This window comes from Oryx dammah, unplaced genomic scaffold (genome assembly GCF_014754425.2).
Source record: "Oryx dammah isolate SB20612 unplaced genomic scaffold, SCBI_Odam_1.1 HiC_scaffold_4, whole genome shotgun sequence".
In the NCBI taxonomy this organism is placed as follows: Eukaryota; Metazoa; Chordata; class Mammalia; order Artiodactyla; family Bovidae; genus Oryx; species Oryx dammah.
The window spans coordinates 28,109,737-28,133,727 of NW_024070188.1; the positions used below are offsets into that span (position 1 = coordinate 28,109,737).

The 23,991-nt window shown below is 40.6% G+C and overlaps 1 protein-coding gene across 7 annotated transcripts in view; it reads left to right on the forward strand.

Annotated features, from left to right (window-relative positions):
* Positions 1-23,991, forward strand: part of AK9 (adenylate kinase 9) — a 122,677-nt gene that overhangs the window by 36,264 nt on the left and 62,422 nt on the right. For 3 of the 7 annotated variants that reach the window (XM_040238517.1, XM_040238518.1, XM_040238516.1), the window contains 8 exons: positions 3,328-3,426; positions 6,138-6,277; positions 6,358-6,538; positions 10,486-10,627; positions 13,106-13,216; positions 13,304-13,381; positions 15,813-15,896; positions 19,907-20,055. In XM_040238517.1, coding sequence (XP_040094451.1) covers positions 3,328-3,426; positions 6,138-6,277; positions 6,358-6,538; positions 10,486-10,627; positions 13,106-13,216; positions 13,304-13,381; positions 15,813-15,896; positions 19,907-20,055 — 984 coding nt within the window. Of the gene's footprint in view, positions 1-3,327; positions 3,427-6,137; positions 6,278-6,357; positions 6,539-10,485; positions 10,628-13,105; positions 13,217-13,303; positions 13,384-15,812; positions 15,897-19,906; positions 20,056-23,991 lie in introns of those variants that run through there. The other 4 variants (XM_040238515.1, XR_005720792.1, XM_040238519.1 and 1 more) reach the window with 4 other exon arrangements.

Consider the following 23,991-nt stretch of genomic DNA (forward strand, 5'->3'; position numbering starts at 1 on the left):
TAGAGTGCCTGATGAACTATGGACGGAGGTTCATGGCATCGTGCAGGAGAGAGGGAACAAGACCATAGCCATGAAAAAGAAATGCAAAAAAGCAAAATGGCTGTCTGAGGAGGCCTTACAAATAGCTGTGAAAAGAAGAGAAGCAAAAAGCAAAGGAGAAAAGAAAACATATACCCATTTGAATGCAGAGTTCCAAAGAATAGCAAGGAGACTTAAGAAAGCCTTCCTCAGTGATCAATGCAAAGAAATAGAGGAAAACAATAGAAAGAGAAAGACTAGAGATCTCTTCAAGAAAATTAGAGATACCAAGGGAATATTTCATGCAAAGATGGGCTCAATAAAGGACAGAAATGGTATGGACCTGACAGAAGCAGAAGATATTAAGAAGAGGTGGCAAGAATACACAGAAGAACCGTACAAAAAAGATCTTCATGACCAAGATAATCATGATGGTGTGATCACTCACCTAGAGCCGGGCATCCTGGAATGTGAAGTCAAGTGGGCCTTAGAAAGCATCACTATGAACGAAGCTGGTGGAGGTGATGGAATTCCAGTTGAGCTATTTCAAATCCTAAAAGATGATGCTGTGAAAGTGCTGCACTCAGTATGTCAGCAAATTTGGAAAACTCAGCAGTGGCCACAGGACTAGAAATGGTCAGTTTTCATTCCAATCCCAAAGAAAGGCAATGCCAAAGAGTGCCACACAATTGCACTCATCTCACACGCTAGTAAAGTAATGCTCAAAATTCTCCAAGCCAGGCTTCAGCAATACGTGAACCGTGAACTTCCAGATGTTCAAGCTGGTATAAAATGCAGAGGAACCAGAGATCAAATTGCCAACATCCGCTGGATCATCAAAAAAGCAAGGGAGTTCCAGGATAAACATCTATTTCTGCTTTATTGACTATGCCAAAGCCTTTGACTGTGTGGATCACAATAAACTGTGGGAAATTCTGAAAGAGATGGGAATACCAGACCACCTGACCTGACTCTTGAGAAACCTATATGCAGGTCAGGAAACGACAGTTAGAACTGGACATGGAACAACAGACTGGTTCCAAATAGGAAAAGGAATATGTCAAGCCTGTATATTGTCACCCTGCTTATTTAACTTATATGCAGAGTACATCATGAGAAACGCTGGACTGGAAGAAGCACAAGCTGGAATCAAGATCGCCGGGAGAAATATCAATAACCTCAGATATGCAGATGACACCACCCTTATGGCAGAAAGTGAAGAAGAACTAAAGAGCCTCTATATGAAAGTGAAAGAGGAGAGTGAAAAAGTTGGCTTAAAGCTCAGCATTCAGAAAACGAAGATCATGGCATCCGGTCCCATCACTTCATGGCAAATAGATGGGGAAACAGTGGAACAGTGGGTGACTTTATTTTGGGGGCTCCAAAATCACTGCAGATGGTGAGTGCAGCCATGAAATTAAAAGACGCTTACTCCTTGGAAGGAAAGTTGTGACCAACCTAGACAGCATATTAAAAAGCAGAGACATTATTTTGTCAACAAAGGTCTGTCTAGTCAAGGCTATGGCTTTTCAGTAGTCATGTATGGATGTGACAGTTGGACTATAAAGAAAGCTGAGTGCTGAAGAATTGATGCTTTTGAACTGTAGTGTTGGAGAAGACTCTTGAGAGTCCCTTGGACTTCAAGGAGATCCAACCAGTCCATCCTAAAGGAGATCAGTCCTGGGTGTTCATTGGAAGGACTGATGTTGAAGCTGAAACTCCAATACTTTGGCCATGTAATTCGAAGAGCTGACTCATTGGAAAAGACCCTGATGCTGGGAAAGATTGAGGGCAGGAGGAGAAGGGGACGACAGATGATGAAATGGTTGGATGGCATCACTGACTCAATGCACTTGAGTCTGGGTGAACTCCAGGAGTTGGTGATGGACAGGGAGGCCTTGCGTGCTGCAGTTCATGGGGTCACAAAGAGTCAGACAAGACTGAGTGACTGAACTGAACTGACCAGGGAACTAGATCCTACATGCCACAACTAAGAGTGAGAATGCAGGAACTAAAGATCCCACATGCTGCAAGGAAGACTGAAGAGCCCATGTGCCACAACTAAGAGCCAGCGCAGCCAAATAAATAAAGGTATTTTCAAAAAACTCTGGTCCACCGTCACCACCACCTTGCCCCAAATATACTCCTCCCACAGATTTCCCCTCTCAGTAAATGCCACATCCATCCTTCCAGCTGCCCTTTTTCTCACATCCAACAACCATCCTGTAAGCATACACAGCAGGCTTTTTCTTCTTCAAAATACATTCAGAATTTGACTACTTTTTACAACCTGGGATATACTTTCCTCAAGGGAAAGGGAAGAAGTTCTGACAGGCCTGGTTGAAATTCACCAAGATTGTTAAGGCCCCAGCTGGCATTGGCACCCTGGTACTTCTGCCTACAGTTCATTGGCTAGAACAAGTTACATGGAGAAGCTCAGTACCAATGAACTAAGTATTCTCACATAAACTAGGGCGTTAACAAGGGAAAGGAGGAAAGGATGAATTGTGAACAAATAATACAGTCTACCATAGATTACAATACACCATCAAGACCTTGTCTATCTTACCATCTCTCATCTCAGACTCTGTTTCATAGTCTTCTACATAGTATATTAATTTCTTAGTGCTTCCATAACAAAGTACTCCAAACTAGGTATTTAACAATGACAGATATTTATTACAGTTCTATAGGCTAGAAGTCTAATATCAAGGTGTTGGCAGAGCTTCACTCCATTCAAAACCTCTAAGTGGGGATTCATCCTTGCCTCTTCCAGCTTCTGGTAACACCAAGCACCACTTGGCTTGTGGTAGCTAATGCTAACGTCTGCTTCCATCTTTACATGGCTGCCTTCTTCCCTCTGCCTGAAGACATCCCACAGTGTTAGACCTCAAAGGGCATAACTATTTGAGGACCAAAGGGCAGACTCTAGTGGGTTGAATTTTTTCTCCAAAAAAGATAATATTGAGGAGCTAAACTTCAATACCTATAAGTGTGACCTTATTTGGAAACAGGATCTTTTCAGATATAATTAAGTTAAGATGAGGCCACAGTGAATTAGGATGGGCCCTAATCCAAAATGGCTGGCATCCTTTTAAGAGATTTATGAATGCAGGAAGAAAATGGCTCACAATAGAGGCAGAGATTGGAGTGATGCAACCACAAGCCAAACAACACTAAAAATTGCCAGTAATCTACCAGAAGCTAGGAAGAACAAAGAAATATTCTGCTCATGAGCTCATGACTTTTTCAAAATATTTGAAATGTTCAAATGCTAATGTATTAAAAAGACTTATTCTTTAAATTTAGACAGTTATGGATCGACTTAAATATCTGAACCTAAAAAGAGCAGCTGTTATAACCAAACTTCAGAGTACAGAGGAAGATATTAATGACACAATGGAAAATGTAAGTTACTTTTAACTGTCTACCCTTTCCCTCTATGTTGTGCCCTTAATTTGTATCCTTTCAAGGTTTAAAAGGGTCTCAGAATACCTTTTATAAAAATAGATTTGATTTTTCAGAAGCTATAATATTGGCACAATATCCTGCTGCTGCTGCTGCTGCTGCTGCTGCTGCTAAGTTGCTTCAGTCATGTCCAACTCTGTGCAGCCCTATAGACAGCAGCCCACCAGGCTCCCCCGTCCCTGGGATTCTCCAGGCAAGAACACTGGAGTGGGTTGCCATTTCCTTCTCCAATGCATGAAAGTGAAAAGTGAAAGTGAAGTCACTCAGTCGTGTCCGACTCCTAGTGACCCCATGGACTGCAGCCTACCAGGCTCCTCCGTCCATGGGATTTTCCAGGCAAGAGTACTGGAGTGGGGTGCCATCGCCTTCTCCTTGTAAACACTAAACAAAAGTTTTGAAACAAAGAAAGACAATAAATCAGAACAATTTAATAAGTATAATAAGAAATAAAGAAACCCAAGGTTTAGTTTTAAAAAATTGCAACACCAAAGATATAACAGCCTTCAATTCTCTAACTATTCGTTCATTCCCTCCATCATTCAATTTTTAAAATAACTACTAAAGTGACGTAATGTGGATGTGACGGTCATCAACTTACAATTGCCAAGTGCTAAAAGGGCCACCAGGACTTTTTAGCTGGAGGACTTAATCTATTCTGGGGAGTTTAGATTCACCTTTTTAAAAAAAGAGGAATTAAACAACTAATGCCAGAATCTAAGTAGATATTATGATTCAAATAAAATGATCTTTAAAGATAGAGGTCATTTTGTTTTCCTGTACTGTGTAATCCCTAGATTTTAACTGGAGAACATAGCTGGGAATAGGTAACACAAATTGATACTGAAGAGGTGGAAAGGTGGGCCTGATGCACACAGAGGCTCTGTACTGAGCCTCTTCTTCTAGGTCATCACTGAAGGAAAATTTTAAAGTATTCAGAAAACCTGGAGGTTCTTCCAGCCTGAAGTCCCCGGGATCTCAGCGTCAGGGAAAGGACGATGGCATCAAGGAGGATCCAAGCCAGGATAGGACAGCTCCGGGCACCGCTGCAGCTCCGAGCATGGTGGGCGACAGGCCACTGTGTCTAGTTTTCAAGTCCTCGCGGGAAAATAATGAGAATGAGCCTGAGAGGCCCTGGGAGAGTGAACCGCAGGAGAGGAGGGTGCTAGCAAGGGAGAGGGCTAGTGGAGGGTAGCTTCACAAGGAGAAGCCAAATGGGCTTAATCTTTCTCCTCTTTTGGTTCAGCCTCCCAAAGGTAAGCATCCAGTCTTTTGGCTGAGGTCTTCTGAAGAGAACCTCCTCTTAAAGGTCTTTAAGAGAACCTCCTCTTAAACATTCTCAGCCAATCCTGTCTTCTGCTCTCCATTCCTGCTCTTCAGAGGTGCCTGCTGTCAGGTCCTGAGCCTTTCTGGAACTGTGCAGTGACTTGACTTGCTTCTTGTTGTCCTCAACCCATCCTCCGTCACCTTCCCTGCCACCACAGACACTGAGCTTTCACTTTCCTCTGACCTCAGTTACCGCTAGTCCACCTGCTTTTTAGTTTACAGAAGTATGTAGCGGCAACTGCCCAGCTGTTAGCTCTTCTGGTCTCTTCTCCCCTGTTTCTCTGTCCATTTCTCATGAAATGAACTCTGCTGTGATTTCCGCAAGGTTTTAGGAAATCAGCAAACCCAAATGCGTGTGTTAGGTCTGCCTCGTTTAACCACAGGCAGTCCTGATCGTTTTTAAGGCTGTGATATCAAATTCATTTGGAAGCTCATCTTCTCATTGCCCCAACAGATACGTGGCCCAGAGACTTGAGACGGGAGCATGGTTGGCTATCCAAACACTTTCCCCAAGTTTGGACGGGAAATAGGGATGGTGAGGAAAAAGCAGCTGCTTCCTGACTTAACTGTGTACCAAGGGAAAGGCTACCCACTCCAGTATTCTGGTCTGGAGAATTCCAAGGACTGTATGATCCATGGGGTTGCAAAGAGTCAGACACAACAGAGAGACTTTCACTTTCAGTCCCAAGCTCATTGTTGATTCATGGAGAAGGGTGGTAGCCCAGTGTACCCACTGACAAAGTTCTCAGTCTCCTGCAGGTCACCTAAGCATTGACAGTTTCCTTCAAGTTTAGCTTCTTGCAGCCTTCAACTGGGGACATCCATGCAGGATCCCCACAACCCGCGTGCCTCTTTGCTCTCTGATGCTGCAACAGTAGTTCTTAACTTCTTTGGAGGTGATGAATAGAAGATTACTGAGGGAGACTTTATATTTAAGAAAAATGAAAGAGCTAAGTCAGTACAAATGTGCCTATGGCATCTTACTATTTGAAAACTTAGGTAAATTAACTAAAGTAACTATTTTAAAACCTTTTCAATAAGAATTTTTCAGACTTTCCTGAAATAGATAATAGGAAACCCTTTATCCACCTTATGCTCATTTTACCCTGCAAGAGAAAATACTTGGTAAAATTTAAACAAGGTCTTAAAACAGAAATGAAAACTATTTATCTAAGTAAATGTTGGATAGTGCAGATGGCTGCAATTAAGAAAAAAAATCCTGTCTGAATTAATTCTTAAATAGTAGAGCATGGTCAAATAGCAAATGAAATAATAATGTGAATTTCAGCAAAACTTATGCCCACATGTTTAATGTTTGTTATTAACAGGATGAGCTGTTCCGTACTCTCGCATCTTATAAACTTCTTGCACCAAGATATAGATGGCAGAGAAGCAGATGGGGACGTACATGTCCTGTGACTTTAAAAGAAGGTAACATTTTTCAAGGATTGCCAGATTTTTCTGTGAGGTAGGTAAGATTTTCAGGATTTAATTTTAAAACTTGCCCATACTTCTTTTCAGTTGTTTATGGCAATGACGTATTTTTAGTTTTCTAGGTAAAATGTACTGTCTCTCATCAGAAGAAGCATTAAAAACCTTTCTACTGAACCCACGTCCCTATCTTCTTCCGCCTATGCCAGTACCTCCATTTAAAGTATTCATATTTGGACCTCATGCTTCAGGGAAAACAACACTTAGCAATCTGCTTGCAAAACATTACAAAGGAAAGGTAACTACTTAGCTGATTTAATTTGCATTTCCCTGTGACTAATAAGGTTCAACATTTTTTATATGTTATTCATGTATTCTCTTTTAAAAGTGTTTGTTCAAGCTTCTTGCTCATTCTTAAATTTTTTGCATCATGATTGGCAGGAGTTCCTTATGTTGTATATATACACATTTTTTGTTATAGACATTGTAAACATCTTCTACTATTCTGCTTTGCCTTTTCACTTCTTAAATGAAAAATATACCATAATATATTCATTTAAAGTAAGTCAAAAAGTCCTGCCTAACTAGAGAAGATGGGAATTAGGCTTCACCTTCTGAAAAAAAAGAGTATAAAGGATTTGTGGATATGTTTTAAAACCATCACAGTATGTGTCAGACAAAAGAATTATAATTTTAAAATGTAAAGCATTTTTACAAATCAATATTTAAAAGCCTCAGTAGAAAAAGATAGCAAACAGGCAATTCATGAAATAATTGATTCAAATAGCCATTACACATGAGAAAAGGATTATAATCAGGGAGAGGCCAAAACACCCAGAGATATATTATGTCAACCTCACTGTTGAAAAATCACCCAGTACTGATGTGTGGCTAAGATTAGGAAAGTACATTCTTATACATTGCTGGTTAGAGTGTAACCATTCTGGATAGCTACTGGACATATCTATAAAAGTCTAAAATTTATGCATATCCTTTGAACTACAGATTTTTCTTGAAGAAACCATCAAAGATATATACATAGCCATAGCCTAGTTTATAATAGCAAAATCATGTATATCTGAATATGTATTATTGGTACTTTAAGTTGTAATATTTTTATCTAATATAATACTTCAGTTCAGTTCAGTTCAGTTCAGTCGCTCAGTCGTGTCTGACTCTTTGCGACCCCATGAATCGCAGCATGCCAGGCCTCCCTGTTCATCACCATCTCCCAGAGTTCACTCAGACTCACGTGCATCAAGTCAGTGATGCCATCCAGCCATCTTATCCTCGGTCGTCCCCTTCTCCTCCTGCCCGCAATCCCTCCCAGCATCAGAGTTTTTTCCAATGAGTCAACTCTTCTCGTGAGGTGGCCAAAGTACTGGAGTTTCAGCTTTAGCATCATTCCTTCCAAAGAAATCCCAGGACTGATCTCCAATGGACTGGTTGGATCTCCTTGCAGTCCAAGGGACTCTCAAGAGTCTTCTCCAACACCACAGTTCAAAAGCATCAATTCTCCAGCGCTCAGCCTTCTTCACAGTCCAACTCTCACATCCATACATGACCACTGGAAAAACCATAGCCTTGACTAGACGGACCTTAGTCAGCAAAGTAATGTCTCTGCTTTTAAATATGCTATCTAGGTTGATCATAACTTTTCTTCCAAGGAGTAAGCGTCTTTTAATTTCATGGCTGCAGTCACCATCTGCAGTGATTCTGGACCCCAAAAAATAAAGTCTGACACTGTTTCCACTGTTTCCCCATCTATTTGTCATGAAGTGATGGGACCGGATGCCATGATCTTCATTTTCTGAATGTTGAGCTTTAAGCCAACTTTTTCGCTCTCCTCTTTCACTTTCATCAAGAGGCTTTTTAGCTCCTCTTCATTTTCTGCCATAAGGATGGTGTCATCTGCATATCTGAGGTTATTGATATTTCTCCCGCCGATCTTGATTCCAGCTTGTGTTTCTTCCAGTCCAGCGTTTCTCATGATGTACTCTGCATATAAGTTAAATAAGCAGGGTGACAATATACAGCCTTAACATACTCCTTTTCCTATTTGGAACCAGTCTGTTGTTCCATGTCCAGTTCTAACTGTTGCTTCCTGACCTGCATACAGATTTCTCAAGAGGCAGGTCAGGTGCTCTGGTATTCCCATCTCTTTCAGAATTTTCTGCAGTTTCTTGTGATCCACACAGTCAAAGGCTTTGGCATAGTCAATAAAGCAGAAATAGATGTTTCTCTGGAACTCTAGAATAGGGCATATATTCATGCATATTTAATAAATCTAGAAGAATGGTACTGAGGAACCTATTTGCAGGGCAGGAATAGAGATGCAGACATAAAGACAAGACTCTGGACACAGCAGGGAAAGCAGAGGGTGGGACAAATTGAGAGAGTAGCAGGGAAACATGTACATTACCATATGGAAACTAGTAGCTAATGGGAAGCTCTGTATAACACAGGGAGCTCAGTGTGGTTCTCTGTGACAATCTCGAGGGGCAGGATGGGGTGGGGGGTGGTAGGGAGGTTCAAGAGGGAGGGGGCATATGTATTCTCAATGGCTGATTTACATAGTTGTGTGGCAAAAGTCAATACAATATTATATTAGTAAAGCAATTATTCCCCAGTTAAAAATAAAATTTTTAAAAATTAATTGATTCATTTTTAACTGTGTGAATTGGATGGTATGTCTCAATAAAGCCATATTTTTAAGTTAAAAAATGATGGTGTGAAAAAAGTGATGGTGTGTATGTATTTTTATTGGCATAAAATAAAATAATACAAGCATATTGAAGGAAAAACAAAATGGAATCTAGAAGTATGAAAATATTATTTAAACTTAAAAGACATATATAGAAATCTAACATCCCAATATTCAGTATTAAATATAGTATCTACCAAAGGACTTATATTCAAAAATATGTAGAATTCTAACCTGGTTTTTTAAAAGTTGAACATATGCTTAAAAACATATGGGTAAATGAACTACCAATACACTCAAAAAATTGTTAGTGATTAAGGATAGTTAACGGAGAAGACAATGGCACCCCACTCCAGTACTCTTGCCTGGAAAATCCCATGGACGGAGGAGCCTGGAAGGCTGCAGTTCATGGGGTCGCTAAGAGTTGGACACAACTGAGCAACTTCACTTTCACTTTTCACTTTCATGCACTGGAGAAGGAGATGGCAACCCACTCCAGTGTTCTTGCCTGGAGAATCCCAGGGACAGGGAAGCCTGGTGGACTGCTGTCTATGGGGTTGCACAGAGTCGGACATGATTGAAGCGACTTAGCAGCAGCAGCAGGGATAGTTAAATTTACATACAGTGAGATTTCTCACCAACTAGGGTGGCTAAAGTGTAAAAGATTCACAAAATCAAGTGCTAATGATGAGGTAGAATAACTGCAATTTTAATACTTTGCTGCTAGGAATATAAACTGGTTTCAACCACTCTGGAAAGAGTTTAGTGGTTTAGCATAAAGTCAAACATACACTTATCATATGACCCAGTAATTCCACTCCTCACTGTTTATCCAACAGAAATGAAAACATAGGTCCACAAAGACTTTCTCGCAAGTGTTCATTGCTTCTTTATTTGTAATAGCCCAAACTAGAAACAATTCAAACGTCCATGATGAATGAATTAAAAAACTATATATTCATAAAATGATACTGCTCAAAAATACAAAGGAATAGATTACTGAGATATATAGTTATATTTTTGAATCTCAAAAACATGCTAAGGGAGAAAAGCTTCGGAAAGGTTATATACTGTTTGGTTCCATTTATATGAAATTCTAGAAAAGGCAAAACTTATCTGTATATGATGGAAAACAAAGTGGTTGCTAAGGGCCAGGCACTGACTATAAAGCACAATGAGGAGACTTTAGGGGGTGATAAAAATGTTCTATATTTTTATTGTAGTGCTTTTTATGTACATATTTGTAAAAATGCATCAAACTCTGTACTTAAAATGGGTGCCTTTTATTGTATATAGACTGTAAATAAAATGTTGATGTTTAAAATGTATATGTAATTTGAATACATATTACATGATCATACATATATAATATATATATTAGCTTTTAAAAATTGGTGAATTCTGAAAATAACATACCTCAAGCAGCATTAAGATTTTTGAGATACATAGGTATAGCTGTAGAAATAGATGTTGATGAACAAATGTGCTTAGTTTTCAGAGTAACTTGTGCTTATATTGGTTTTCTCAAATATTCTTTGCAGGTAGTTGACTATGATAAAGTGATTCAACCACGTTTTGATAAAGCCCTTGAAATGTTAACCAGAAACACTATAGCTGAGGCCACTGAAGCAGCCATTAAAGTTGTCAAAGAGCGGCTTCTCTTAGAACTACAAGCTAAAACTGGTGAACAATTTTTTTAATGTGTGTTTTAACAGTAGTTGAGCCTGGCTGCCTGAGGGCACAGTCTTGGTTGGTTTGTCTTGATATCCCTGGCATCTTGCACACTGCAGCCTCAGAATAAGTGGTTGGAGAAATGGATATACATAAACCCGAATCATACACTGAGAAAATGATTCCAACTCTGGATTTCTAAGGAAAGGAATCATAAAGAGTTTTCAAACTTAGATTTCTTTTCTTTTGTGGATCTGCTTCCTGGGCAGAATTTGCACCTTTATTTACACCAGGGGCGATGACAACAACAACACTTTGACTCATGGAGTTTGTGTTATTGCTGCTGCTGCTGTTGTTCTAGGCCTCTGTGTCAGCCTTGATTGTAAGTCAGTGTTTTTATTTGGGGGAATATTATTTTCAAATTCAAAATGTTACAAATGAAAAAGTCATCGATGAGGAGACAGAAGCACAAGAGGTTAAATGGCTTCCTGAAATTCATCCAGATGGTGGCATAGCTAAGACTTGAACATCCTCTATTTGTCAGAATCTGCTATCAGGATTTCACTAACATTTTACATACACTGGAAAACTTCCCATCATTTCCTATGCTTGAAACTATTTAAAGATCAAGGAAATTACTTCTTCTTACATGGCAATATAGAGCTTTTGCTAGGAAAGAACACAGGTTTTGCCTAATAAATCTGCCTCTCATCTTTCTCATTAACCTATAATCAAGTAAGAAAGTACAACCTGGTGTCTGAGAGATTACAAAAAACAACCACAAAAAGACCAGCATTGAAATAATATGCCATCCAAATGAGCATGGATCAGTGGTAAAGAATCCGCCTGGAATGCAGGAAATACAGGCAACACAGGTTCAGTCCCTGCGTTTGGAAGATCCCCTGGGATAGGAAACGGCAACAAACTCCAGTATTCTTGCCTGGGTAATCCCATGGACAGAGGAAACTGGTGGGCTACAGTCGATAGGGTCACAAAGAGTCAGACACAACTGAGCGATTGAGCACAGATAATAAAGAATGAATTTATGTGTTTATCATACTATCTTCAGAACTAAGACCAAAATTTAAAAATACTCTTGGACAATTAATAAATATGTGAGGTATCTAGAAATATTGACCCAAACTTCTAAGATGGCTTGTCATTCAATTTCAAATAACAAAAATGAATAATTGATTCAAAAATGAATTTTTGAATTCAAAATTGAATATTTTGAAATGAACTCAAAATTCATTAAGAATGAATTCATTCAAAAATGAATAATTCTTTCAACAAACACTTGAGCACCTTCTTGTGTTAGATATTATTCTGAACATTGAGCTACAGAGGTGAACAAGACACTTGAAGCTCCTGTCCTTGATGTGAAAGTGAAGTGAAAGTCGCTCAGTCGTGTCCGACTCTTTGCGACCCCATGGACAATCCATGGAATTCTCCATGCCAGAACACTGGAGTGGGTAGCCTTTCCCTTGTTGTCTGTCCAGGGGATCTCCCCAACCCAGGGATCGAACCCAGGTCTCCCGCATTGCAGGCAAATTCTCTACCAGCTGAGCCACCAGGGAAGCAGATGTGTGTGCCCAGTCTGGTCTGACTCTGCAACCCCATGGATTGTAGCCTGACAGGCTCCCCTCTCCATGGGATTTTCCAGGCAAGAATACTGGAGTGGGTTGCCATTCCCTTCTCCAGGAGACCTTCCCAACCCAGAGATCAAACCCAGGTTTCCTGCATTGCAGGAAGATTCTTTACCATCTGAGCCACCAGGGAAGCCCCCAGACAATAAGATTAACTCTTCTTAAATTTTTAAAAATTGGATTTTTTTTTGGCCAGGGACTTTACTCCAACATATTTTTTAAGAAATTTTGTCAGTGGAGAATATTGAGGCTTTTTAACATAGAAAGTGATATAATATAATAATACAAAAGAGGGCAGCTAACATGGAGCAGGCTTCCAGTGTGCCAAGCCTTTTCTATGTTCCTTGTTGACACCCATTATCTTATTTGATGTTGCAACTATGTTTTTAGTTTAACGATCCTCATTTTGCCCAGTAATAATTGAGACAGGAAGATCAAATGATTCAAACTGAGACAGGGAAAGCAAATGATTCACAAAAGGCACATTGGCTCAGTTAGAACTCACCTGCCCAAGGTGGTCTACCTGCCCCCCAGCTACTTTTGCTGCTGCTGCTGCTTCTAAGTCGCTTCAGTCGTGTCCGACTCTGTGCGACCCCATAGACAGCAGCCCACCAGGCTCCCCTGTCCCTGGGATTTTCCAGGCAAGAACCCTGGAGTGGGTTGCCATTTCCTTCTCCACTGCATGAAAGTGAACGGTGAAAGTGAAGTCCCTCAGTCGTGTCTGACTCTGTGAAACCCCATGGATTGCACCTACCAGGCTCCTCCGTCCATGGGATTTTCCAGGCAAGGGTACTGGAGTGGGGTGCCATTGCCTTCTCTAACACAGTCAATTACTATCTTACAGCTCAGTCAACTGCAAAAGACCTTCAAGGAGAATCTGAAAGGAGGGAAAGTGAAGTCCCAACTGATGCATATAGAAGTGCAGAAGAATTGCAGTCGTCACTTGATGAAGATGGTAAAGAAAATGCTGCTAATGTTATTGGCCACATCTTTCCTAGTATAAACAGATTAGCTGATAGAGTGTATTATTCTTTCACTGCAGTGTTCACTTTTGAATCCCAAAGAGAAAGCTCTTTAGAAGACAATGACGAAGCCAAAATGAAGTCAGATGATAAAGATGGTAACAAAATGAGCTGCTAATGCCATGCGTGTGGATCTTATTTCCATTTATTTCATATGTTATCATGTTTATATTGAAACTTGAACTTATCCTCCCCTCACCCTCAAATTGGAAACTTTAGGAGTAAAAGAGTTAAGTTTTCCTCTTACAGATTTAAACTGACCAGCTGTAGAACAGAAATAGATCTACTAGAATGAAGAAGAAAACAGAACACAAGTCTAATACTATTGGAACACTCTCCAAAATTTTTTGTATCTTTCCAAACATGATACGATCATTATTGTACAATAATAAATTCTTTCTTAAAAGCGCTCTGCTTCCTTTAACAGATTGGAATCAGAGCATCATAAACCCAGAGTTGTAGCTGTGAAATGTTTATCATTTAATGCTATTTACCACTCCAGTATTCTTGACTAGAGAATTTCACGGACAGAGGAGCCTAACAGGCTAATTGTCCATGGGGTCACAAAGAGTCAGACATGACTTATCAAGTAACACTTTCACTTTACACTCTTCTACAACTTTTCCATTTATATTTTAACATAATCAAGAGCATACAAAGTAAACTACTTTTATCTTTTATTTGTGTTACATTCAATTATATAATTTCATTAGAAAATAATTTAACCATCATTTTAAATTACTGCATGATTTCTTTATTTAGAAGTATTACTTTTAACTAGTTCATTACATTGAAAACTTATATTTTTGCTACTAAAAAATTCAATGAATTTTTTCCATTGAATTTTTTACATAAAGTTTTGCTTGTATGTTGACACAAATGAAGTTTAATGAGTAAGAAGTAATAGAGAGTCAAATTGCTTTGCATAAAGTTTCAATTTATGTTCCCATCAGGAATATGCAAACTATATGTCCTAGTTTCCTCAGTATTTTCTCTTTTAAAATATTATTTTAATTTTTATTTGACTATTTCTGAAGTTTAGTGTTTAATGCTGTGTTAGCTATTTATATTTCTTCTTTTCTGACGTGACCATTTTTGTCTTTTGCCTATTTTTCTAAATTCTTGTATCAATTATATGGTTTTAATATAAATGTTCTGTATTAGTCACTTATTTTTCATATTTTTTTCCAAATTGAGTGGTTTGTCTTTTAAGTCACCTTGCTGACTTTGAGGTAGCAGAATTTTTAACATTTTCATAGTCAAATAATTACTTTCCATTTGTTAATTTCTTCCATTTACTTTCCGGCTTAAAAGTCTTCCTCTCAACCAGAGATTTCACATATACTTTTTTTTTAAGTTGGCGCTGCCTTTTTGTATTTAGCTTTCTTTTTTTTTTTTTTTAGCAGAAATAGATGTTTTTCTGGAACTCTTGCCTTTTTTTTTTTAATTCTTTTTTATTTATTTATTTTACTTTACAATTCTGTATTGGTTTGCCATACATTGACATGAATCCATCACAGGTGTACATGCGTTCCCAAACATGAACCCCCCTCCCACCCGCCTCCCCACAACATCTCTCTGGGTCATCCCCGCGCATCAGCCCCAAGCGTGCCGTATCCTGCTTCGGACATATTGTGTTGTATAATGTAGGGCTGTCTTTTTTATTTGGTGTCTCCTCCTGATTCAGACTTGGAGAAGGAAATGGCAACCCACTCCAGTGTTCTTGCCTGGAGAATCCCAGGGACAGGGGAGCCTGGTGGGCTGCCGTCTCTGGGGTCGCACAGAGTCGGACACTGTCACAACAGAGTTGGACTGAAGCGACTTAGCAGCAGCAGCAACCGCCTGATTGAGACAGGTGTGTCTTTGCCTTGTGTTTATTTCAAGCTGAGTAGGAACTGAACTGGGCACTGGAAGAATCATATATGGCATTCCTCCTTTCCCAGCCTGCATATGCACACACGCACACACATACACACTTCACAGAAGGACCTGGACATTAAAATTTTTGCCAAGCGGCATCTGGGAACCCCATCTCTGCTCCTGCAGAGTTCCCAGCACCAATATGTACACAGAGAGGCCCTCCCCCATACTATCTGTTCCCTCTTTAGGGGAAGCCGTACAATGTAGCAACATCATCAGTACCTCTACTCACGGCCAGAGGATCACCAGCACTGCCAGTGTGCCCTGGTAAAAGACAGCCTCTCTCCCCCATGTGTCTGAGATAAGCACAGCTTTTACCTCTGGGAGCCAAAGAGTCTGTTGTGACACCAGGAAGGGAAAATTTTATTTTTTCCCAATTTACATCCATTGGCAACATATGAAACTGAAATTACTCCTAGTTTTGTTATCTGTATTTTCTACTGTTGATAAATATGTCTACCTATTTGATTATTATGGGTGTTATTTTAATTTTTTAAGAAATTAGGAGCATTGAGTCCTGGGTCCTTGGGCCCATACCACAATCTTCCTTAGGAATCACCTACAGTTTAAGTACTATTCTTTATGTGTTTAATAGAGTTTTATTTTCAGATGAAAAAGAAATAAGTGAAATGGTTACACTTCAAAGAAGTCAGCAAGACTCTAGTCGAGATCTAAAGAAGGATTCCAAAAAAGGTAAATTATTACTAGGGTGACTTGGTTCTCTTCAGTTCCGTTCAGTTCAGTCGCTCAGTCGTATCCTGACTGTTTGTAACAACATGAATTGCAGCACACCAGGCCTCCCAGTCTATCACCACCTCCCGGAGTTTACCCAAACTCATGTCCATCAAGTCGGTAATGCCATCCAGCCATCTCATCGTCTGTCATCCTCTTGTGCTCCTGCCCCCAATCCCTCCCAGCACCAGGGTCTTCTCCAATGAGTCAACTCTTCACATGAGGTGGCCAAACTATTGGAGTTTCAGCTTCAAAATCAGTCCTTCCAATGAACACCCAGGACTGGTCTCCTTTAGGATCGACTGGTTGGATCTCCTTGCAGTCCAAATGACTCTCAAGAATCTTCTCCAACACCACAGTTCAACAGCATCAATTCTTTGGCACTCAGCTTTCTTTTCAGTACAACTCTCACATCCATACACGACCATTGGAAAAACCATAGCCTTGAATAGATGTTGGCAAAGTAATATCTCTGCTTTTGAATATGCTATCTAGGTTGGTCATAACTTTCCTTCCAAGGAGTAAGCGTCTTTTAATTGGTTCTCTTAGACTGTGGTAAAAATCACAAATAGTTCCTTCAGAATTTTGAAGGATACCCATGTACTTTTTTACTTAAAAATCTTATTAGTATCCACTTACTCTATCTTAAGTGAAAGTCGCTCAGTCATGTCCATCTCTTTGCACCCCCCCACCATGGACTATACAGTCCATGCAATTCTCCAGGCCAGAATACTGGAGTGGGTAGCCCTTCCCTTCTCCAGGGGATCTTCCCAAGCCAGGGATCAAACCCAGGTCTCCCACATTGCAGGCAGATTCTTTACCAGCTGAGCCACAAGGGAAGCCCAAGAATACTGGAGTGGGTAGCCTATCCTTTCTCCAGGGGATCTTCCCAACCAGGAATCAAACCGCGGTCTTCTGCTTGCAGGCAGATTCTTTACCAACTGAGCTATCAGGGAAACCTTTACTCTGTCTTAAAGACTACTATAATGTGAACAGTTGGATATGTAGGAACACAGACAGAAGAACATGTGATATACTGTTTTCATGAACAAGAATATTGGAAAGATAGGATATCTGTCTTTCTGTTCTGTCATTCCTGGCATGTGGCTACCTTATAATAATTCACAAGACGGCTGCTAGTGTGCCAGTTATTACATCAGTGGGCAAGAAGAGGAAAAAGGCAAGAGACAAAAAAATAGCACTCCATCCAGATGAGTTCAGTCAATTCAGTTCAGTTCAGTCACTCAGTCGTGTCCGACTCTTTGCAACCCTATGAACTGCAGCACGCCATGCCTCCCTGTCCATCACCAATTCCCGGAGTCCACCCAAACCCATGTCCATTGAGTCGGTGATGCCATCCAACCATCTCATCCTCTGTCATCCCCTTCTCCTCCTGCCCTCAATCTTTCCCAGAATCAGGGTCTTTTTCAATGAGTCTGCTCTTCACATAAGGTGGCCAAAGTATTGGCATTTAAGCTTCAAAATCAGTCCTACCAATGAACACCCATCTCCTTTAGGATGGACTGGTTGGATCTCCTTGCAGTCCAAGGGACTCTCAAGAGTCTTCTCCAACACCACAGTTCAAAAGCATCAATTCTTCAGTGCTCAGCTTTCTTCACAGTCCAACTCTCACATCCATACATGACCACAGGAAAAACCATAGCCTTGATTAGACGGACCTTTGTTGGCAAAGTAACGTCTCTGCTTTTGAATGTGCTGTCTAGGTTGGTCATAACTTTCTTTCCAAGGAGTAAGTGTCTTTTAATTTCATGGCTGCAGTCACCATCTGCAGTGATTTTGGAGCCCCCCAAAATAAAGTCTGACACTGTTTCCACTGTTTCCCCATCTATTTCCCATGAAGTGATGGGACCAGATGCCATGATCTTCATTTTCTGAATGTTGAGCTTTAAGCCAACTTTTTCACTCTCCTCTTTCATTTTCATCAAGAGGCGTTTTAGCTTCTTTTCACTTTCTACCATAAGGGTGGGTCATCTGCATATCTGAGGTTATTACTATTTCTCCCGGCAATCTTGATTCCAGCTTGTGCTTCTTCCAGCCCAGCATTTCTCATGAGTACTCTGCATATAAGTTAAATAAGCTGGGTGACAATATACAGCCTTGATGCACTCCTTTTCCTATTTGGAACCAGTCTGTTATTCCATGTCCAGTTCTAACTGTGGCTTCCTGACCTGCATACAGGTTTCTCAAGAGGCAGGTCAGGTGGTCTGGTATTCCCATCTCTTTCAGAATTTTCCACAGTTTATTGTGATGCACACAGTCAAAGGCTTTGGCATAGTCAAGAAAGCAGAAATAGATGTTTTTCTGGAACTCTCTTGCTTTTTCCATGATCCAACAGATGTTGACAATTTGATCTCTGGTTCCTCTGCCTTTTCTAAAACCAGCTTGAACATCTAGAAGTTCATGGTTCACATACTGCTTAAGCCTGGCTTGGAGAATTTTGAACATTACTTTACTAGCGTGTGAGATGAGTGCAATTGTGTGCTAGTATGAGCTTTCTTTGTCATTGCCTTTCTTTGGGATTGGAATGAAAACTGACCTTTTCCAGTCCTGTGGCCACTGCTGTTATTCCTCTTTAAAGAGAAAACAACAAGACTCACCCCCGAAAAATTCTTCTTGCATTTTATCTACCAGTGAAGCTATCGATATAAGGGAAGTTAGGAGATGTAGTGTTTTTAAACAGCTAGGCACATTGCTGACCCTAACAAAATCAGCATTCTATTATTAAGGGAAAGGAGAACTGGATATTGTGTAGGCAAGTAGTATCTTCTGGCACATTTAGTATTTTTGCCTGGCTATTTCTGCTTCCTCATGTCCCCTTTCCCAGGCTATGGGAAGATCTTGTGTTCTTACCTCTGACTATCCAGGAATTGCTGGTTTTCTGTAACTGAGAACAGACTTCTCACTTCATGATGGGGAGGACAGCAGGCAGCTGCTCCTCAAAAGTCCTTTGGGATTTTTAGGCTCTGGCAGGAGACCCTGATGGATGGAGCTCAGAAAGCACTACTGGAAAGGCCGAGGTAGAAGAGTCTGGTGGAGCTGCCAATCTCAAGTCCTGCTAGACACATGGATGAATGTTTATATCATGGTGCAGCCTATAAGCCAGCTCAGCTATGTAAGAAAACATTCAGCACACAGTGAGGCAGGAATCAAGGCTAACACCTGAAAAACCAGCCTATGCCATCCTCTTGCCCACCTCCTCTCTTTTTATTGTCCCATGTAGTCTCATGGGACACTAATTTATAATTTAGGGCTTCCCTGGTGGCTCAGTGGTAAAGAACCCTTCTGCAAGTGCAGGAAACATGGGTTCAATCTCTGGTCTGGGAAGATCCCACATGCCACAGAGCAACTAAGCCTGTGCACCCCAGCTATTGAACCTATGCTCTAGAGCCCGGGAGATGCAATTAATGAGCTCACATGCTGCAACTGCTGAAGCCCACATGCCCAGAACCCATGCTCCACAACAGGAGAAGTCTTCAAAACCAGAGAAGAGCCCCCACCAGGACTCTTCCCCAACTAAAGAAAAGCCCATACAGCGACGAAGAGCCAGCACAGCCAACAATAAGCAATAGAAACAATTATTAATTGAAAGTATTTATTTTGTTTTCTGACTCATTTTTTAGTTGCCTGTCTTTTAGCTTGACTCCTGGAAGCCTTTGGTTCCTACCTCTTCTCCCTGGTTTTCTGAGTTTTTACTCCTGCCTGACATTGAGTTTCTTTTTCTTGCCTCATATGCTTTCATTCTGATGCACTGGCTTTAAGCCACTATTCTACTATTTTGCGATTCCAGACTTATTTCCTCCCTAGTCTATCTCTCCCCTTCTCTGGCATGTTCAGCAGTAACACAAAGAGTGCCTCCTTGGGTTAGGTATTTACAATCATGTTCTGTTGCAAATAACAATTGTCTACTAAAATTATTAATGGCATTAATTTATTGATTTATTTTACTTTAGATGTAACAGACTATGAGATAGAAGAGGTAACTGCTGATCATCCAGAAGTTCTTTCCATAATAAATGAGACAGTAAAAATGGCAAAGGATATGAACTTTGAACAGCCACATGAAAAAATTGTTGCGATCTTAGATGAAGTTCTCCACGAGGTAAGAAATCCAGAATCTTTATTTTTATCTCTGATTTCACAGTATCTGAGAAAATGTTAACCTGGTATATGTACAATTATTTTTGAATCCCATATGATAGTGTTGAAATCTACAGACTTCTAATTCATGTGCATTTTACAGTAACACTGTTAATATGTAATGTACCCTGCTGCTGCAGCTGCTAAGTCGCTGCAGTTGTGTCCGACTCTGTGCAACCCCATTGATGGCAGTCCACCAGGCTCCCCTGTCCCTGGGATTCTCCAGGCAAGAACAACACTGGAGTGAGTTGCCATTTCCTTCTCCAATGCATGAAAGTGAAAAGTGAAAGTGAAGTCGCTCAGTCGTGTTTGACTCTGTGCCACTCCATGGACTGCAGCCCACCGGGCTCCTCCGTCCATGGGAGTTCCCAGGCAAGAGTACTGGAGTGGGGTGCCATTGCCTTCTCTGGTAATGTGCCCTAGTTGCTTGTAAATTTTCCATCAATGCATCTGCATGCTTAGTCATGTCCGACTCTTTTCGACCCTTTGAACTATAGCCCACCAGGCTCCTCTGTCCATGGGGTTTTCCATGCAAGAATACTGGAGTGGGTTGCCATTTCCTTCTCCAGGGGACCTTCCTGACCCAGGGATTGAACCTGCGTCTCCTGTGTCTCCTGCATTACAGGTGGATTCTTTACCCACTGAGCCATCAGTGAAGCCCTTATCAACAGTTGTACAATATAATTTCATAGCTGTGATGTTTATTCTTCATTAACTTTTATTATCTTTAATTCAGCTTAGTTGGTTAAAAGATAACGCATATTAAGCAAATACCAAAGGTAGACTTTTCATCTACGAGCTAATAATTTGTAAACCAACACAAATTTTGTTCTATAGCTAATTTCATCCAACCATATTGAACATGTGTTCATGCAAGAGATAGATGGACACACCATTGATTTTCCAATCTAAGGGGAAAATAAAGCCTCAGTTCCTATGTCCTACCCATAGTAAATCAGAAGACTTATGAAGACTGTATGGATCCATTTTGTACAGAGACCTTGTGTAAGCATTCAGAGCAAAAGTCAAAGAGAACAAATCACTTTGGGTCTTTCAGTAAACTTCTTCTGTAAATCTCTGTAATTTGAAAATGATATAATTTGAAATTATGACACAGTGGGTAAAACCCTCGACCCCTAGGCTATATCCAAGGCAAGTTGTTATTCCCCTCTGAGCTTTTCTTTCAGTTGTTCTGTCATCAATTTATTCCTTTAGAAACATTCTGAACACCTGATGTGCTAGAGCCAGGGAATAGGAAGATGAATTAAACAAAGCTCTCCCTCTTAAGGAACTGTAAGTAAGTCAGGTAGGGGAGGTGACATAGAATCCAATAATTATCTATCATGTGCTCAGTGGTAACCAGATATGTGTGTATGTGTGGTGAGAACTTTCAAGATCTACTCTCTTAGCCACTTTCAAATATACAATGCTGCTAAGTCGTTTCAGTCGTGTCCGACTCTGTGCGACCCCACAGACAGCAGCCCACCAGGCTCCCCCATCCCTGGGATTTTCCAGGTAAGAACACTGGAGTGGGTTTCCATTTCCTTCTCCAATGCATCAAAGTGAAAAGTGAAAGTGAAGTCGCACAGTCGTGTCGGACTCCTAGTGACCCCACGGACTGCAGCCTACCAGGCTCCTCCATCCATGGGATTTTCCAGGCAAGAGTACTGGAGTGGGTTGCCATTGCCTTCTCCACATGCTAGCAAAGTAATGCTCAAAATTCTCCAAGCCAGACTTCAAAGGTATGTGAACCGTGAACTTCCAGATGTTCAAGCTGGATTTAGAAAAGGCAGAGGAGCCAGAGATCAAATTGCCAACATCTGCTGGATCATCAAGAAAACTAGAGAGTTCCAGAAAAACATCTATTTCTGCTTTATTGACTATGCCAAAGCCTTTGCATGGATCACAATAAACTGTGGAAAATTCTGAAAGAGATGGGAATACCAGACCACCTGACCTGCCTCTTGAGAAACCTGTATGCAGGTCAGCATATAGAAGCAACAGTTAGAACTGGACATGGAACAACAGACTGGTTCCAAATAGGAAAAGGAGTAGGTCAAGGCTGTATATTTTCACCCTGTTTATTTAACTTATATGCAGAGTACATCATGAGAAACGCTGGGCTGGATGAAACACAAGCTGGAATCAAGATTGCTAGGAGAAATATCAATAACCTCAGATATGCAGATGACACCACCATTATGGCAGAAAGTGAAGAAGAACTAAAAAGCCTCTTGATGAAAGTGAAAGAGGAGAGTGAAAAAGTTGGCTTTAAAACTCAACATTCAGAAAACGAAGATCATGGCATCCGGTCCCATCACTTCATGGCAAAGAGATGGGGAAACAGTGAGACTTTTATTTGGGGGGGGCTCCAAAATCACTGCAGCCATGAAATTAAAAGACACTTACTCCTTGGAAGGAAAGTTATGACCAACCTAGACAGCATATTAAAAAGCAGAGACATTGCTTTGCCAACAAAGGTCCGTCTAAGTCAAGGCTATGGTTTTCCCAGTAGTCATGTATGGATGTGAGAGTTGGACTGTAAAGAAAGCTGAGCGCAGAAGAACTGATGCTCTTGAACTGTGGTGCTGGAGAAGACTCTTGAGAGTCCCTTGGACTGCAAGGAGATCTAACCAGTCCATCCTAAAGGAAATCAGTCCTGGGTGTTCACTGGAAGGACTGATGTTGAAGCTGAAACTCCAAAACTTTGGCCACCTGATGAGAAGAACTGACTCATTGGAAAAGACCCTGATGCTGAGAAAGATTGAAGGCAGGAGGAGAAAGGGACGACAGAGGATGAGATGGTTGTATGGCATCACTGACTCAATGGACATGAGTTTGGGTATGCTCTGGGAGTTGGTGATGGATAGAGAGGCCTGGCGTGCTGCTGTTCGTGGGGTCGCAAAGAGTCAAACCCGACTGAGGGACTGAACTGAACTGACAGCATTATAACTTTGTTTACATGTCCATCAATGCCTATTGAATGTAGCACCTCAAGGCAAGAATACCAGGTCAGTTATCTTTTGCATTCCCTCTGCGTTTCTTAATGCAACTGAACAGAAGTGCTCAATAAATGAGCTTTTATAGTGATCCTTTCTCCCATTTTCCAAAAAACAGCACAAGAAGTTTAAACAAAGATTATTTAAAATTAAGACTGAATTTCTACCTCAAACTATAGATTTCTCTCAATTGCAACTTCCTATTCCTTGAAAGTGTTAATATGGCAACTATATTTCTACATTTCTAAGTATGATGTGAAAATCTCTCAGTCCTGTCAGGACTCTTTGTGACCCCATGGACTCCAGGCCAGAATACTGGAGCAGGTAGCCTTTTCCTTCTCCAGGAGAATCTTCCCAACCCTAGGATCACACCCCAGGTCTCCCAGATCACAGGTGGCACTGCAGGCACAGTGCCGGCTTATCTAAGTATGATAGTAAGTTTATTAATAAAAAGGACTTCTTTACATGAAAAAAGACTGATAAAAGTGCTCTGGTTACAAGTGGCTTTTTTAAACTTTTTATTTTGATATACAGTTGTATAGGGCAATGGAAAAATAGAACAGAAAGATTGCTGTGAATCTAAAACTGCTCTAAGGGGCATTCCCTGGCTGTCCAGTGGTTAGGACTCAGCGTTTTCACTGGCAGAGTCCAGGTTCAATCCTTGGTGGGGGAACTAAGATTTCACAAGCTTCACAGCATGGCCAAGAAATGAAATTAACTTAAAAAATAAAATAAAAATAACACTGTTCTAAAAGTAAAGTTTATTTTTAAAAAACAGAACTACTATGTGAACTAGCAAACCCACTTCCAGCTATATATTCAAAAGAATTGAAAGCAGGGTTTTGAAGAGATATCTCACACCCATGTGCATGGCTTGTTAACTGTAGTTACCATGCTGT